This window comes from Chelon labrosus, assembly GCF_963514085.1.
Source record: "Chelon labrosus genome assembly, chromosome: 23".
Lineage (NCBI taxonomy): Eukaryota > Metazoa > Chordata > Actinopteri > Mugiliformes > Mugilidae > Chelon > Chelon labrosus.
This window is the reverse complement of record NC_140356.1, coordinates 20,676,840-20,696,191: the sequence shown is the minus strand read 5'-3', so window position 1 is coordinate 20,696,191 and position 19,352 is coordinate 20,676,840. Positions and strand designations below refer to the sequence as shown.

General features: G+C 42.8%; 1 protein-coding gene across 1 annotated transcript; it reads left to right on the top strand.

The window, feature by feature from the left end:
* Positions 1-2,715: 2,715 nt before the first annotated feature.
* LOC311508458 (calcium-activated potassium channel subunit beta-4-like) lies at positions 2,716-18,221 on the top strand (the record flags this gene model as incomplete). The annotated part of the gene is made up of 4 exons (XM_084573221.1): positions 2,716-2,883; positions 6,280-6,450; positions 16,251-16,378; positions 17,897-18,221. Exons 1-4 carry the CDS (start codon positions 2,719-2,721, stop codon positions 18,219-18,221), a joined length of 789 nt encoding a protein of 262 aa, XP_084429347.1. The 5' UTR covers positions 2,716-2,718.
* Positions 18,222-19,352: the final 1,131 nt, after the last annotated feature.

Here is a 19,352-nt window from a genome sequence, read left to right as displayed (position 1 = left end):
TTTATTCAGATGTGTTTTTTTTTCTGTTGGAGCTAATAAATATTTATTGAAATCACTGCAACAGAAAAGAGAGACGACGAGGATGAAGTTGTTAAGGTTTTGTGTTTGGAGGTGGACGTCTAAGAGTAAATATAACTTTAGAGGCAGCAGAGCTCGTCATGGTAACGAAGGAATGTGTGAAGATCATGTGTCTTGTAGAGGTTTTGTGATTCTTGCTGGTTTGTGGTTTGTGTTGTTGTTGTCAACAGGTTCCTTTCTTTATTCACACTCTCTCCTCCTCCGGCTGAGAGAGAGAGAAATCAATAGATCTTAGTCACCTCATTGATCATTTGATCCTCAGAGACCGATTTGAATTACTGGTTGCATCTTTAACACCAATCACACTCTGCTGGTCTGAACAAACACAAACTGTCGGTTCTGTCTTTGAGAGGACTGTCCTCTGCCGTAATGCGTCCACATAACCCTACGCCAGAGTCTGGACAGGTTTCATCCCTGGAGAAGGACAACGTGTCCCCAGAGCGTTAGCATTCCTCTAGACTTTGGTCCCCACAACGTAATAAAAACAAGACCACACACACACTTTAAATTGGAATTCCTTGGAGAATAAAAAACACAATCAGAACAAAGACGAAATAACTTTAAACCACAGCAAATAGAAAGAACAGAAAGTTTGTTTATCCAAACCAAACTTTTCTGTTTCTCGTCCGTGTGGATGAAACAACTGATTTGTTTTTTTATTTGCATTCGTTTAATGGCGTTCCTGTTTGTTTTATCTTCAGATTGGCTCTTTCTCATTTTATTGTGGGAAAACTTCTAAAAGTAAAGTCGGGATAGTTTCAAAATAAAGTGATAAATTGATTTTATTTATCAGGTTACTTGTTGAAAAGAATAATAAGAACAGAAAGAAACTTTAAAACGGCATCTTGAAGACTTCCTAATGTGACCCGACTGACCTGGTTATATTATAGAAGAGCTATTGTTAGCTTAGTGTGTCTTGTAAGTAAATGAGAACCAGGAAGAGCTGAAACATTTAAAAATACAGAAGAAGCTCTTTGGTGTTGTACTTTACAATGCTAACATGCTAATGTTTAGCTGCTATAATGTTTATTTTCACATGTTCTTTCATTTCTTACTCAGATATTTGAACAAAATGAAAACATCGACCTGATGAAGGCACCAGATGAAAGCCTGTGATCTTGATATTAATCCTGTGACCTGTTTTATCTTTAAATCATTGAGCTTTTAATAACGAGCACACAAAGACCTGGACAGAGTCTGATCACGTTTCACTGACACATAAACGTCCTGTGACTTCCTGGTCTGAGTTCGTCCTGGTGTCCGTGGTCCTGGTGTGGAGGTAAACCTGGTGTCCAGAGGAGCAGAGTGACGTCTCTGCTAAGAGGCTTATCTCATGCAGCTTGTAACAGAGAACAACAAGCAGCCAGCGGCAAAATGAAACACAAATCTGGGTTGAGTCATCGGACCACCGGGGCGACCGAGCATCGCTCAACCTGCAGAGAGAGAGAGAGAGAGAGAGAAACCATAGAAACATGCCACATAAACACAAGCTGCACCACGAGACCAAAAGTTTGTGGACACCTCAGCCAGAGATGAGGTCTGACTGTCTCAGGGTTTCATGACATGAAGGATTGTTAACTTTATGGAAAACATTAAAACATGGTCTTCACCAAACAATCTCAGCAACGAAACTTATAAAGGACGTTATCTCTCAGACATGGGGGAGTTTATCTTTGTTTTATTTTTTAGGTTCAGATCTGAAAGTCAAACCACCAAATTCGCCTACAAATCTTTTTAAGGAAAGTTTATCTGGAGTCTCTCTGTTGGGAACTGATTCTGCTTCTGTAAAGATCTGCTGGACCAATCAGATTGCTTGGGGGCGGGGCTTAATGTGGTGATGCATGGGTCAGTTAGCAAGAGGGTAGGACCGTATAAGTATTTACTTCTTCCTACTCCTTTTTGAACATATAAATCAATCGTCTTGATTTTAATTGTCTATCTCTTAATTTAATTTTATTTATTTCCACTAACATGTTCAAAATAAAAGTTATCAAATCAAGTGACGGACAGAAGAGTAGTTATACACGTCATGTGAGCGCTGTAGATTTGCTTTATTTATCTTTATGAGGCTATCGTTAGCTTGTTTAGGCTAATATAGTTGCTTAAGTTTTGTTTTTCAGGCTAACGTTAGCTTGTCTGGCTTCTGGAAATTAGTTTTAGTAGCAGGATGGAAACCTGGAGCCTCTAGTGGACGTTAGAGGAACTGCAGTTTGTCTCCAGGTGAGTCCCACTGAGACAACAGGTAACATTTTGATTTAAACCTTATTAATAATTGCAGCATATTTTCGTGTCTCTACTTGGAGTGAATGTGTTTGTGGGTGAACTGAGCCTTTAATTACAGACGCTCCCTGGTTGTTGTTGTTTTAAATCAGATTCATGAGGATGAAGAGGATGAAGAGAGGAGGATGAAGAGGTGCTGAAATAGAAGAGAGAGGGAGAGGAGGATGGAGGGAGGGAGGATGAACGACACCAGACTGAGGCAGAAAGCAGCCGCTGGTTAAACTCCTCTCACTTTCTCAGCAGCAGGAGAGCAGCCTCCACCTCTCTGCTCCTCCTCCTCCTCCTCCTCCTCCTCCTTCATCCATCCGTCCATCCTCCGGTCCTCCTCTCCATGCCGGCGGAGGTCCGCTCGGGGCTGCCATGGCGAAAATCCGGGTGTCGTACGAGTACTCCGAGGCCGAGGACAAGAGCATCCGGCTGGGCTTGTTCCTGATCGCCTGCGGGATCCTCAGCCTCTTCATCCTGGGCTTCTGCTGGCTCAGCCCGACCCTGCAGAGCCTTCAGAGCAAACCGGCCAACTGCACGGTAAGACCCCGGGGACGAGCTCCGAGCCGCCGGCTGCAGGAGGCAGCGCGGTCCGGTCCTCTGCAGGGGGGACCAGGCAGGGTCAGCTCCTGCAGCATCAGACCACTTTGATTCAGATCTCTAGTGTTTTAAACTCCCGTGGAACTTATTGCAGGATGTGTTTGTGTCTGTGGCTCTAGCGTCACTAGTTTAACCTGAATTAATTCAGATTTACAAACAATAAAATACAGGTAATGCACCAAATATATAGATATATTATTAGCATTAAAGTAAATTCACTAATGTTTTAATATTTAGTCTAATATCCATAAATATTAGTATATTTTTTCAGCCTGTAGATATTTATCCAGTAGTGTCGTCATGTTAAAGCTCCTATTAGGATGATTATGAGTAAAAACATTGATTAGTGATGAAACTATGAATTAATCAGTGGATAATTAATTGAAAACGTCTCATATTTGTTTGTTTTTTTATTATTTGTCACATTCAGTAAAACTTTCTCACATTTTTTTTTGCCATTTTTCTAACAAATTTAGACAGAACTCAGTACTTTCACCCTGTTTTTAATAAATAACAGTAATGATGAGCTGTTATTATGTGAAGATGTTGAATGACTTCTTCTAAATTAGTTTTTTTAAACTCTAAACTTTGATTCACTTACAGTCAATAACAATAATTCATTTAAAGCCAGCCGGTGCTTTTAAAAACACATTATGCTGCAGAACAAGTGGATCGATACGGAGAGTTGAGGATGAGCTCATCTGTGTTAATCTCCTCGGAAGCTTAAAGTGTTCACTCATAAATCAGGACGGGCGTTAATGCAGATCAGTCCCAGATCAGCTGATGTGATGTGACAGGATCAATCATCTGTCACTGACACTCTGCCTCAGATTTTAACTTCAGTGACAGCCCAGGTTAGGGCCGTCTTTATTTTATTTATATTTTTCATCCAAACTGATTTAACTTATAAAACACTGAGAAAATGAATCAGGAAGTGTTTTTTAGACGTGCAATTCGTTGACCTTCACTCATTAATTCATTAATATCACATGAACGTCTCTGAAACAGTTCTATAAGGAACATTTTAAAGATGTTAGCTAGAAAAACAAATGTCGTTATTTGGCGCCACCTGTTTCTTAATATTTATCGCAACATTGTTTTAGTAATAAATTACATTAACTCTATTTTAGCTGAAGTTTCAATAATCGAGTTTTGGGCGGAAAGAGATGCTAAAGTTAGCCATTTATATTTTACTCCACCTGTACTCATACAAACTGATGTATTATGTTAATTGAACTAATTTAATTGATTAATGGTCTTAGAAGTAAAGTTAATTAACTCTGTGGATAATTAGAGCAGATAAACAGGTTGCTTATTTTTATTTTGGTTTTGTCAATCAGTCCAGATGTACTGATATTACTTTACATAATTGTTATTGAGGTAATTGAGGTTGTGAATTTGTTTGTCAGTTTAGGTTTTAATTCATAGTTGATGATACACTGGACAGTTCCTGTAGATTTCTCAAGAACCTTTTGAGAAACTTTTTGCAGATTTTTTACCCCAGAAACCTCCTGTTCTTGGGTTTGTACCATCTGCAAACCTCTGGGCTTTTACAGGACAATTTCACACCAACCATTTCTTAAAACCTTCAGCTGCACAGAAAGATCGACCGTGAACAAAGTCCTGGTTTTGCTAATGAAGACTCGTTTGTGACGGTGCTCTGCAGAGGGAAGGTTGATGTTAACGTTTTGTAGCGTTGCAGTAAAAACAGTTTGTCTCAGTCGATCACAGTTTTTGTATTTTCTCCTTTGACGCTGTAGCGGTACGTACTTGCTACGAGTTTCTTTACTTTCAGATTAGCTCGGTCTGCTTCTAGAAACATGAATTCACTAGCAGCTGTTTGGAAAATACATAAAAAAAAATGACTGGATGAGATTTAGACAGTCAGATTACCAGAATAAAAACTTTTAAACTGTTTATGTAGAGCTCCTTCCACTCTTCCAGAATACAAAACTACACAAGTATAACATTTAAATTACTGCAGGAGAATTTTTGGTAAGTGTGAAATCGTGGCAGAGGAAAAGCACGACCTTTATTTTCTGACAGAAAGTCTAACACATTATTAGAAACCTCGGCTCAAACCGACCCCAGGCCTTCCTCTGATTCCCTTATTTATTTAAATCTTGCGTTTTGTTTGTCGTTATGAAGCAGATTTGTCCGACTCCAGCTCCTTCGCCTCCTTCCCAACGCTGTGCATCATTAAAAGTGTCTGCACAGCGTTTTGAAGCCACCGGGAGTTTTCATGATTTAAATTACAGGCGGCCACAGCCCGTTCACTGCGGATGATGAATTCATACCGGCCTGATTTATTCGGCTGTTAGCTTATTGCATCATCTTGGAATAACGTTCATGCATTAAGGAGAGTGGAAGCTTTCTGGGTTATTTTGTCTTTTTGTTTTTCAAAGTCATGTTGCAGCGACTGAGTCTGATCCACGGCTTCAGAAAACATAAATCACACGACTCTGACTTTATTGCATCTCACCGACCTCTTGACTGATGGAGAAAAGTTTGACTCTGATCTAATCAGCAGGGATTGATTGTGTGTTCTCCGCATATTGATATTTATTTTCATGCCGGCGGTTGTAATTTCAGTCTAATAATCAGCAGTCATCACTCTTCAACGCCCGCATACCTTGTAGGAACAAACGTTGTCAAGACTGTTGCTAATCTAGTCAACCACTGGACATGATTTATAATAATAATAAAACTGACAGATTTACTGTGAAAATTCATTTATTTTTATTCAATACACAAAATACTGCTTTTTATTTTCAACCGACAACTGTTAGTGTCACATTTTACAAGCTACAGCTAGCTAATTGAGCTAACGTTAGCTCCAAACGTAGGAGCTGGATTTATTTATTTTTTAATCTTAAAACAAGAATATTTCAAAAGAGTTTAAATGTGCAACTACGTGCGATCATGCTAAAATCAGTAAGCTAGGAATAGTTAGCATGTATCGCCAAAGCCCTGTTTGGCTGCTTGGCTAACATTTACAGTCACATTTTCAAACTGTGTCTTTTTATTTTTGACATCACAAGAAAATAAAATGCATTTATCATGACTTCTAACCAGCGTGTGTCAAATATAATATTGAGTTAATGTTAGCAGCTGGGGCTAAATAGCTGCTAATGTTAGCATCCAGAACTGACTTTAATTTAGCGTGGAAGTACTTTGTGTGCGTTTTGTTTTTTTAACATATAACCTCAGAAACTCATCTATTTATCTCATGATACACTGAGTAGCATGCTAGTTAGTATGACATGCTAAAGTTAGCTGATCTTAATTTGGACATCTTAATAATGTGTCCTCCTGGTCTTCCTCCTCTTCCTCCAGGTGGTGTCGGTGCTGCGTCCTGAGGAGATGTTTGAATGTGTCTTTACTTGCGGTGCTGACTGCAAGGGGACGTCTCTCTATCCTTGTCTCCAGATCTTTGTCAACAACTCAGAGTCCAACTCCGTGGCTCTGCTGCACTTTGACGAGCAGCAGCTGGTCCTCAACCCCAAGGTAAGATAACCGTTTTACGTCCTGTTTCTAAAGACACATGACTGAGGAGATCCAACATCAACAAACACTTCGACTAAAATCCTCGACCAATCGGAGCCACTGATCCAGTTGATTGACATGTGACTCAAACACAGAGTTCCCCAAATATTTCCTTGAAGGAAACACCGTCCAACACTTTGGTTCCTACCACCAGATCTACCATGATGATGATAGAGGCTTGGAGGAAGAAGAGCTAGCTCCGCCCACAAACTAAACATATCTTTATGTTCTACTGGTTACCAAGGCCACTAGAGCCCAACTGTCTTATTTGTGGACAGAGCTGAATCTTACTGAGAGAAGGTTCTACAGCAGCTAGCTTGACTTTAGCTAAAGCTACAACTGTCCAAGGAACAGCAATGCTTACCTTAGTTAATTACTTAGCCCTAGCTTTAGCTTAAGTTTGGTTTAAGTTACTACAGTCCAGATAATTAGCACTTATCTCAGTAAACTGCTTAAAACTAGCTACAAGCTAAGGCTAGCTTGCGCAGTAACCCTGCTAATAACTTATCTCAGCTAACTGAGATAAGCCGACTCCCTCCACCTTCACTAAAGCAGCTCCACAACATGATGCTGTTACCTCCATGTGTCACCATGGAGACGGCATTCTTTGGTGACGAGATGAGTTCATTCTTCTCCAAAAATAATAAACCAATATTTATATATTCTGCTCGTTTCACTGGGAAATACACGAGTTTGTTGCCATGGCAACCAGAGCCTGGGACGTCCACTAGAGATGGACGAGCAGAGATTTGGTTTATATGTTGACGGTAGTTACATTAAAATGAGAAAGTGCATCAACACTGATAGAATCAGTTAAGTGATTAAACAGACTTCACAACAGGTCACAGGTGAACTCAGGTGACTCAGTGTCAAGGGTGGCAGGGTGAGGTAGGACAGCAGGAGGTGAGGCAGGAGCTGGTAAAAATGAATATAATCAAACAAAAGGAAACACAAAGCGCTCAGAAAATCAAAACAGGAAGAACACGTGAACATGACAAGACCAAAACTTGACTCTATACTAAGACCTGACAAGACATGGAGAAAACAACGGTATGACACGACAGAGGACGAAGGGAAAAGCAGGACTTTATATACACAAGGGCAGAGGAGACACAGGTGGAAACAATCAGGGCGGGGCAGACAATCACACAGGTGGGAAATCACAGGACAGGAAGGAGGTAAGACTGGAAACAAGAACTTAACAAAATAAAACAGGAAACATGAACGCAGAAGTTAAATGGTTGAAACATGCAAAGATAAAAATGGAATCATCAATTATGTCAATTACCCTTTGCTGCTTTATTTATTTATTTATTTATTTGCGTCTGAGCGTCAGCAGAGTTTGAGTCTGACTGGTTTTTGTATCGCAGCTGTCTGAAGTCATGAGCAGGAATAGATCCACTGGGACACAACACACCATTAACGAGCAGCTGATGGTAAACAGTCCACAGCTGTGTGAGCGTCCATGTGTCTCCTGCAAAACCTCAAGCATGGCCAAAAGTTTGTGGACACTTGAAGACTCCTGTGGGGTCTTGATGTTTGGTTCTGGTTTGTTTGGGTCTCTGATAGGGATCAGGGTTAAGATCCAGACGCATGCAGGCATTAATGTGTTTGTGGGAAATCATTGGTGTTTCTTTGCAAATTATGCAAATGATCCTGGCATCCTGCGGAAACGTTTTACAAGAAAAGCGGTATTAAAAGGCTTCTCTTTCCTAGCCTCCCAGCTAATAGCAGCTCTTCCTGTTGAAGAACCAAAACATTGTGTTACTGAAGTTAGTTGATTGTTGTCTTTCCTTTCCAGGTGTTTCTACTCTTTTCTGCTGTTAAAACAATCACATATGGGTGTAATGCTGAGTCGTCCACATACTTTTGGCCAGGAGGACGGGATTAATGGTCCTCGGCCAAAATAATAAAAACACCAGCAGAGACAAACCCAGAAGTCCACTCCTCTTCTTCTTCCTCTTCTTCTTCTTCTTCTTCTTCTTCCTCTTAAGTGCACGTCTGGGTCGTCGCTACAGCAACAGAGTAAATATAGAGGGGAGAGACGCCGCGTCATCGATGCTCCTGCGTCGCCATGGTGACAGATGATGTGGAGACACAGGCAGAGAGAGAGAGAGAGAGAGAGAGAGAGACCAGTCACGCTTCATTTAGAAATCCTTTAATGTCTCACAGAGAGGGTGAAAACTGGAAAGGATGGATGTCACCCGTCGTTGCTCGTTGGCTCCGTGACCTTTTCTATACAACTAACATATTATATATTTTTAAATAAATCTTCCATTTGTTGTAATGTCCATTTCGGCTGATATAGAGAAAGGACACTGGATGATCTACCAACCAATCAGAGCCATTTTAGTTGCAGTACCACACATGACCCCTGGAGCAAAATTATCAGCTTTCCAGAAGTGAAGCCAAAATATCTCAGAGATGGGAGAAGAGGCAGCCATCTTCTTTCTGTGGCATTATTTCCAAGCAGAGTGTCCAAGTGTGGAGACCTGGCATCGATGTCCCGCCTGCTGCTAGCCTTCATGGTTGACATGTAGCTAGCTGCACGGCTAGAAAATTATAGACATGCAGCGAGTGTCCATGAAAGTCTACGACAACCAAGATGGTGGCGGTGATGGTTTAGTTCAAGGAGTGTGCTCATCCTGGTACTAAAATAGTTCTCGTCTCTAGGGATAATTTCTTGCCTGAAAGCCAATGAACTTTGTTACTTTAATCTAACATAGCAGCTAACATTATCTTGTTTAGGCTAATATAGTTGCTTAAATTTTGTTTCTCAGGCTATCGTTAGCTTGTTTGTGGTTTCAAGTAGCTTCTTCTAAAATATTCTTCCAATCATTGTTGTCTAGAAAAATAAATATGCAGCGACTGTCCATGAAAGTCTACAACAACCAAGATGGTTCTCATGTTTGGATAAAAACCAAACAGAAACTTCTAGAACTGCATCTTCCTCCATCGTCCACTAGAGGCTCCACCTGTGAGTCAGTGTCCATAGACCTCCATGTTAAATCAACATGTTTACATCCTGGTACTAAAACAGTTCTTGTCTCAAGAGATATTTTTTTCCATTCCTTGTTCCTCCACACCAGATCAAGGGTGTGGAACTCAGCTGTTTAAATTATATCAACACAACATGTTTTAAATGAGCAAGGAGTCAGAAAAGATGGAGACGTCTGAGTTTCAGAACATCAGGAAACATGTGAGCTCAACGATCTCGTATACTGTCAATAAAACTTTGTTAATTTTTTTATTGGCATTTGGAGACGTTCCCTTGAACCTAGATGGAGATTTTTAATTCACAAAGCTGAGATGCATCATGAACCATGAGCCTGAATGCAACCATTTCTACACTGTCACCATTTGCATTAGTCGGAAATACAACCAATAATTAGCAGCTGTGGTAGTGTGTTTGATGATCGGTGTGGTCCAAGTGTCTCCTGTGAACTCCTGGGTCAGAAAGACAAGATCTGACTTCTGTAGATGACGGACGCCAGGTTATAAAAACATGTAATCTTCCTCCGAGCAGGTCAAACTGTTGGTCCTCGTAACCTTTTAGCGACACACAGACAGGGAACGTTAATTGCAGCTGTGTCTGAAATGGACGTTGACGCCACAGAACAGCTGACAGAGAGACAGATGATGAGAGAGAGACGCTCTGAGTTAATTGGTGTTGTGTCTATAGGGGGCAATTAGTTAATGGAGCCGCCTGTGGACCAGATGACTGACATGACATTAAGATCAACAGCACCAAGATCAACTGTCTCTGTTTATGAACTGCTCTGTGCTGAAGCATGAACACTCTTATTCATCATTGGGCCCTTTTGTTTTTCCTGGAGAACTTTATGTCTGCTAATCGGTCTTCATGTAATCTAGACTGGAGGATCTCAACTGAACATGTTGGGCTCTTAAATACATCTCAACATTTCATCAGATCCAAAATAATTTAGAATAAATGCAGCTGATATTGTTTTTAATACCCTTTGTGGTCCTTTTTTTGCTTATTCACACATTTTTCCATCAACTATCCACCACATGGTGACTTGCCTGATAGAATCTGTGCCTCAATTTTATATGTGGGCTTTGTCTCCATCTAGTCGTCTAGTGGTGATACTATAGATAACAAGCACAATACAGACATCTTGCAGTGAAAGTTAGCTTTGCACTAATACGTAGCACACCTGACTGGTGACTGGTTTCCCTGGAGAGTTTCATGCATATCAATCTTCTTCTGGATTGTATAATGATCACAATGGTAGAATGTGATGATGTCCAGGCTAAATAAAATGTCCAAAGGTTGAATTGTGTGTACGTTGCCTCCTGTAGTGGAATCAGTAGGATTTTGTAGCCAGATTCTCTTTCAAGAGGTAAAAACCCAACGTGGAACACTTTGGGTTCTTTGGTTCTCCACATGGAGAGTGGGCCTGGTTCTATTTTACTAGAACCTTTGTGGTATTTCTCTCTCTAGAGACCAGAGTCCATAGAGACCAGGGTCCATAGAGACCAGGGTTCTTAGAGACCAGAGTCCATAGAGACCAGGGTCATAGAGACCAGGGTTATAGAGACCAAGATCCATAGAGACAAGGGTCCATAGAGACGAGGGTCATAGAGACCAGGGTCATAGAGATCAGGGTCCATAGAGACCAGGATTCATAGAGACCAGGGTCAGGAGCCTGGACCTGATAGTTCTGGAGGTAGTCCTGATTTATTTTAGTCTTTTTTTAGACAAGTTTCACCTCCAGTGCCGTAGGACAGAGAGGTTGAGAACATGTCCTCACAGGCTCTAAACCTGACATCAGTCCTCACAAAGATAGACGTACAAACACAAACACACAGACGCTACAGTTCAGCCATGTGTAAAAACCCTCTCTGGTCCATTTATTATGTTTTGTTTGTTTGTTTGTTTTTCTCTCAAAGCAATTTTCTCTGCTCTCGTCTCCACACTTCATTTTGTTTCCTGCAAAAATGAATCGAACTCCCGACCCCAATAAACCCGGGGTGGTTCAGGAGGTGTGTGTCACTGTGTGTGTATATGTGAGTCTACAGTAACGTTGAGGGAGGTTATCAAACGTGTTGACGTGTCTGTGTGTCTCGTCTCAGATCCAGCAGACATCCAAAAAGACGTTCAAATGTTTTCTTTTTTATTAAAAGACAAATTAAAAGACTTAATTGTGTTTTAGTGGTTTCCCCAGTCGTCCTGAAGGAGGTGTTGAACTCTTGTTGGCTGCTTTGCCTTCACTCTGAGGTCCAACTCATCCAGAACCATCTCAGTTGGGTTTAGGTCTGTTGGTGATTGTGGAGGCCAGGTCGTGGCTCCAAAGAGTGGAGGTCATTGTCCAGTTAAAGAAGTAATGATGGGATAGCAGGGACGTTGTGGTAGTCATGCTTGTTAGGTGTTCCTTGAAACAGTGAAGCTTCTCTAAAACATCACACCTCCTCCTCATCCATGTAGGAGTGACATGTCTTCCTTTACTCCTCTTTCAACCTATTCCGTCTTCTTTAGCTAAAATGTGGAAGCTGTATATAAACATGGACAATACGTCTCCTCTTCCTCTCATTGGTCAAACTGACTCTATTTTCCCGGGGATACAGGCGGCGCCATCTTGTGAGTTTGGATCCAGAGTCTGATCAGTACGGTCTGAGGGCGGAGCCACGTGGAGCCGTGATATTGTTGCCCCGCCCACACTTTTTACAGTTACAAGGAAATGTATTTTTTCTTTTGTAATTATACACTGGACTTAATTTGAAACTTGTCATGGCAACTGGTAGTCACCATTATGTCACATCCTGTTTCTATAGCGTCAAATAACTAAAACGAAACTTATCCAAAATATCGACTCTTGAACATTCATCAACATTATGTTAACTACCTAAAATGACGGAAACCATCCTTGAAAATATTATTTGATGTGTATTTTAGTGTTTTAGTTTGGCCCAAGTCCCGCCCACTAACATGGAGGGGGTGGAGCTTACGACCTATACTGCAGCCAGACACCAGGGGGAGCTCTACTTGCTTTGGCTTCACTTTAGAGGAGCTGTTCCTCCTCCATCTTTATTTACTGTCTATGGATGAAACCAGAAAGAATCAAGTCCAGTTGTCTTTGTTTCAGCTCTACTTTCGGTCTCGATCGTATTTGTTTGTTCGTTCAAGTGGAAGCTCAAACAAACAGCTCGGGGCTAAAGAGGAAAAGTTCACGTGGCGAAGCCGATTAATGGACGTGTTTCGATTAATGTCCCTGCTCTGCTCTGGTTTTAGTCTCTGTTTGCTCTTTATTGGTCTGAGCTCATGACGCTGCTCTTGGCTTTCTATCAGATATATAACTCACCGGTTTCACACTCAGATTAATGTCGGCTGGCTCTGCCTCACACTCCGTTAGAGTGTCTCCTCTCACTGTTTTTATCCCAGGAGGTGTGTGGTCCTGTTTTTATTTGGCTGTAGGGGCCAATATCTGATAGTGTACTAATTTTATGGGGGCTACGCTCGTGTTTTTGGAAGATTTGGTTTTAGTGTACGGGTTAGAGCTCCATCTCATTATTTATTCCATAAGTGCTGAAATCCTTCTCTGAAGTCAGACTAACAGACTAAAGCTGCTTTGGCAGAGGTCTGGACTATCTCCGGATTAATCGACATGTTTTTATGAGCTGACCGAAGCGTCCCAGACGTCCATGTCCACACTTTACTAAAATAAAATGAAGAAGAACTATTTTATTTTCCAAAATAAGAGCATGTCCAACAACGATATAATCACCAAGCCTGTGAAAGCTCCCTCTGATTTGTTTCCCGACTCTTTCCTCCACTTCCTGTTGATGGTGATCTGGAGTAAAGAGAGACGGAGATGGAGGGCAGGTGGGTGGCTTCACTCGGCCCAATTACCCCGCCAGTAATTTCCTCGTTTATGACTTAATTAGGTTTTAAATGTAAATGACAAGAGGAACCAGAAGGCACCGGCGACCAGCACACACACACATTCTGCATTAATTCATCCTTATTTTAATATTAACAATGACCTCTGACCCCAGACTAATCTGTTATAGACGGAGCTTATTAGTTTCAGGACGTTTAAATCATCGATCGGTGTGGTTTAAAGTTTTAAAATGAATAATTAAACTGTTCTACTGAGGAGACGGCTTCAGACTGACTGTTTGTAGAGCAGATACAAGCAGCTGATGGACGGAGCGCGGGGTTTCTGTCCCTGTGAGGACGCTCATCGCTCGTTAGTTTAGAGAAACAGGCGAAGACAAAAAGGTCAGACGTGAAGAAACAGAACTATTCATTTATAAAAGCTTCAGGCAGCGAGCGACCAGAAAAAACTCTTAATGTAATCACTGAGGGATGACGACAGCAGTAATGATGTGTGTGTGTGTGTGTGTGTGTGTGTGTGTGTGTGTGTGTGTGTGTGTCATGCTAACTTAAGCTAATTAACAGTGACGAAGGGGGGGGGGGGGGGTATCAGAGCCTCCCTACCCAGCGAGGAGCCTCCATCTCTGGGGACGGCGCCGTCTCTCTCTCCCTCCTCACTGATCTCTAAAACTAAATATTATTTCTTGTCAGCTGGTGTCTCCTGGATCAGCTGATCGGCTCTTTACTTGTTCTAGGTCGTCGTGTTAGTTCAGATGAAGATGAAGGAGTCTTCTCTGTGACCTTTGTTGTTTTGTTTACATTCATCACTTCCTGTTTCTCTAATCTCATCAGCCAATCACGAACGAAGACAAAGGTCACAGACGCCGGCTGCAGGTCGGCCGTCCTCTGGGGTCACTGTCTGGACTCTGAGGACTTTAAATCTGAACGATCGTAGGAGATATGAGTAAAAAACTCACCTGAGACAATCGTTAAGTTTAGAAAGGAGAAAAGATGGAGGCTCATAAACACTGGGTTTGTTTTATTGAGGATTTTATGAATATGAGTCTAACAGAGATTATCGTCACTGTGCTGTTAATGCAGAGACAGACAGGAGGACAGACAGGAGGACAGGCAGGAGGACAGACAGACAGGAGGACAGACAGGAGGACAGACAGACAGGAGGACAGACAGGAGGATAGGCAGGTGGACGTGGCCTCGTGTTAATCTGTTTATCCATCAGACAGGAAGGCTACCAACAGATCAACCAACAGATCCTGATTGTCTCTTTAAATTCATTCTAAGCTTCTCAGTGAACTGTTTTTAAATCTTATTATTATTATTATTATTATTATCATCCCAGGGCGTCTGTAGGATCAGCGCCCTCTTGTGGTTCTGAAACATTTAATTCTGAGTTCTGATCACGTCCTCTCTTCCTCCTGAAGGACAAAGGTCACTTCCTCATTAACAGCCAATCAGACGATGTTTGTTCCATCAGGACGTGATTGATGAACTCACCGTTTATTAATTTTTCAGACAGTTTCAATCATGAAGGAAGGAAAAATAACTCCAGTTCTTCTAGCATCCACTAGAGATAGATCAGATGGATAGATAGATGGATCTGTGCTCTGTGTTTTGGTCTCTAGCCTGGACGCTAGCTCAGCAACAGGTGTCCTAGAGGAGGAAGGCTGGTCTGGAGTCTCTCCGTTGTGAACTGATTCTGCTCCTGTTGATCTGGTGGCAGGAGCCAAAATGGTGGACGGTGTTTGTCTCATGATCTTGTAGTTGACTCACAAACTCTTCCAGCTCCTTGTTAAATAGTTTTCCAGTCAGCTGGTGGTTGATTGCAGGCAGCTAAATCATGCTAATGCTATGATTTATTAACTTATGGTAAATTACATTAAATCTGCTGACACTGGATTGCTGGCTGCCAAAAAGACGCTAATGCTACGTTAGCTTTGTGCCATGGATTATCCCTCACAACCTGACAGTTTTATTAGCATGCTAATGTTATGCTAATGTTATTCCTGATCTTTAATGTGTCATCTGTGCTACAGGTCTGTGAGTGTAGTGAGTTAAAGTGTCAGCGTTAACGGTCTGAACCCAGAGATCAGATCTAAAAGCGTCGCCGTGTTTTCATCCTGCAGACATGTCAGCACACACACACTCCACATCCGTCTCATTTAGGCTCATTTATCACAAACACACTCACGTTTAATTGTAACCTCGGCCCGTTGGCATGGCAACCGCAATCATCATCCTCCTCCTCCGGCAGGGCGGCCCCCGCTTGTGACGTCATCGAGGGCGAGGCGCCGCTGGGATTGGCCCGTGGGATGAATGGATGAATGGATGAATGAATTAATGAATGAAGGAGGGAACAGCTGGAGGACATTAAATCCCTCATGCAGGTGTACACACCCCTTGGCCAGTTCATTAGGTACACCAGTGAATGTATTCTAATGGATATATATATTAGTTGATGACAAGAGAAGAAGAAAGTGTTGGAGGAGTTCACGGCGGTGGATGACCAAAGGGATATTCTGCTGTGATGGAGACCACCTCCCTCCCTCCCTCTCTCCCCTCGCCTCCCTCCCTGCCTCCCTTGCCTCCGTACCAATCACACCGTCGTCATAGCAACCCTCTCATCCACAGTAACCAGCCAAGGCACCAATCAACCTCCTGCTATTCAGATCCGTGTGTCTGTGTGAGGTTAATCCTCGCTCTCTGAAACTGAAACTGAACATTAACAGCAGCTGGTCCTGACCTGGTCACAGCGCCTCCTGCTGGTCGACCCACACACAGATCATGAACCGTTGTCATGGTCTGTATGTGTTACTGCAGACACTAACAGCAGGTACCTCCTGACTAGTCTCACCCGTTACCTGTGGTTTAACCCTGACTGACGTCTGTCCTCTGTGTGTCTCAGTGCTCGTACGTCCCTCCCTGTGAGAGGGACAACCAGAAGAACAAGGACAGCGTTTTGTGGTGGGAGGATTATTTCACCAAGGAGGTCAGCAGCCAGTCCTTCACCTGCTTCTTCAACCAGCAGAGGAGGTGAGACCCCCACCCCCCACCCACCCCCCCGCCTACAGCCCAGTCCATCTCGAGGTGTGATGCCGTTAAATTGGAAACGCTGGGACGTGTGATGCTGTGAAGTTTAGATAGATTACAGACGTCCGGAGCCTTGTTCTGGTTATGATTTGTTTCCTGTGACCTCTGACCTTCCATTTATCGTCCTCATGGCTCCATTTACTCACAGACCGAGCTACGATCAGGTTTTAGACACTGTACCATCAGTCCAGATGAAAACTAGCGTCTGAGCTAACTCTACTGCAGCGACGCTCACACTGATAAAAGTAAAAACACAAGAGGACAGGTCACATTAGACCAAATAACCTGCTGGTACGAAGAGTCATCTCCTCCAGAACGTAGCAGCTGATAGTCTCTGTGGTGCGTTCAGCAGCAACGTTTTAGTTTCATTTGGTGTGTCTGTACCTTTAAACAACAACTAAAGGAATCAACGGTTAGCTGCTAATGCTAATGTTAAAGCTAGGTGTGCAAGTTCTGAAAATGATAACTGGATTTACTGAGGCGATTTTACTAGCCCCCCAGGTAATGGTAGCTCTTCCTAGCATCAAAGCTAATAGCAACTCTTCCTAGCCTCCTAGCTAACAGCAGCTGTTCCTAGCTTCTTGGCTTCCCAGTTAATAGCAGCTCTTCCTAGCTCGCTAGCCTCACAGCTAACAGTAGTCGGGTCAGAACATCACTACTAAAGTTATAGTTCATCCTGATTTGAGCATAAAAAACAGCCAAAATGAATCAGCTAAAACAAGATTAAACTGAATTACAACATAATTCTAATAAATTCAGAGTCTGTTTCATGTTCTTAAAACATCTTAAAGGACTACAGTTGAAAATTAGCCAGCTGGCTAACGCTGGTAGATTTACTGTTAAGTTGATTAATGTTCAAACAAAATGAAATGTAAGAAAAGAAAGTCACGTTTTCATCACAGCAGATAGATTTATTTATTTATTTATCTCAAACCAGACGCTGTGACTTTCTTAGAGAAGCTCTTCTCTCCTTTCTCTTCCGTCCAGAACTTATTTTTACGCAGCGTCCAAAAAAAAAAACTGATGAGACAAAGAAAAGCAGCTTCACGGTGTCAGCGTAATCCTCCCGTTACTCAGAGACGATGCTTAACCGTGACCTTGGACGCTTTTATTTTTATCTCCGAACGAGGAAACTCTGGTTCTTAAATGAGGGCCCAGAGGGATCTGAACATCCGCTCTGCTTTGGTTTCTACAGGAGGAAGGAAAATAAACTGGAGCACTCAAAATAAATAAATAAATACGGCTTCATGAACTCAGTTGGTCTCCGGATGAGTCGGTTTGAAACCCTCAAACGTTGAGTTGTTGGGTCAGTCGGTGTTAGAAGACTGAAATCAAAGAGACAAGACGTTTTAATAAAAGCTCCAGAGTTAGCCGTTAGTGCTAGTCGCCCTGCAGATACCTCCACCAGAGGTTATTACTGCTGATCAGGTTTATTTCTTCTTCTTCTTCTTGTGTCTTCAGGCCTGACGACGTGTTGTGGCGTCGGTCCCACGACACCAGCGTCCTGCTTCACTGCGTCCTCTGGCCGATGGTGTCGCTCCTCCTGGGGACGCTCATCGTGCTCCTGACGGTGTGCGCTCGCTCCCTGGCCGTCCGGGCCGAGGCCCTCCAGAAGAGGAAATGCTCCTACGAGGTTTGCCAGGACCTCTCCGCCTCGTCCTCAGATCGCCGCGGCAACAAGGCCGGCGACCCCCTGGCGACGAACTCTGACCCCGAGCTGTCGTCGCCGTCAAGGACCCTGCCGCTGTTTGCGGTGCCGGTGCGACGCCGCGACCGGGAACATTAAGGTAGAAAAACTGTTTCCACGACGTGAAATCGGAAAAGACGTCGAAGAGCCGGCGGGCGACCGACGAAGTGAAGACGCCACCGACGAGCCACGGCGGAGATGAGGCGAGGACGAGGTGAAGTCCAGCCTGGCGCCTGTAGATTTCAGCAGAAACTGTAGAGAAACTTTCCTAAATTTATCTTAAACAGATCAGAGAGACGAAGGCTTGTCTGGATGGTTCTGGTTACGTTCTGGTTGGGTTCTGATGGCTGGTTCTTAACAGATTTATTAACTCAACAAATCTCTTATCGAACCTTTATTCCTTAATCTTTATTAACTTTAAACCTGCAGCTAACGGTAGCGGCTGTTAGACGTGGCTAGCTAGGCGGTGGTGGGACGTGTTGATATTCTCAACTGACTGTTTACAGCTTTCTGTTTCGTACATTAAGCTAGCTTCTTGTTAGCTTGCTTGCTGTTAGCCTTGGAGGCTTCTAGATGCTAGCAGTTGCTTAGCATCTGTGTTCTCGTGACGTAAGGCTCATTTAAAGTACGTACGTAGCCTACGCCAGTTCAAGTCATTTATACTCATGCGTTCCTCAGTCTGTCTCACTCTGTAATGACTCCACCCAAACACTAGTCGGCGCTGTGTCGGGTTAATTTTTGTTTCTACTTCCTGCTTCACTTTCAACAAGGGCGACTGAAACTTTCGCCGAAATTTCACCGCAGACGAGTCGTACAAGTGTTTGTATCTCTGAACCTCCTCAGTTAACTTTCCTCCATGTGTTCCATCTTTATTGATCCAAAACAATCAGTTAGAAAACTGCAGAGATGGAGAAGCAGCTGGAAATACTAAAGAGGAAACACACTACTACCAAGAGGACCAATCACAGCTCTTGGTCTACGTTGCCGTGACACGTAGCTACATTTCTGGGGAGGTGGACGTCAGGCTAAGGTGCTAGGGTCTGAGCTGTCGCCATAGCTACGGAGTTAAATTGACGCAGAAGCCTAAACCTCCTGTTAGATGTCGTGATCTCCATTTGAAGGCAGAGTTGAACTGATTGTTAACGAGTGAAGACGTTTACTGAGATTCGATAAGAGATTCCAGAGCTGATAAAAGCTGTCACATCCCGACCTGAACCCTCAAACCCAGAC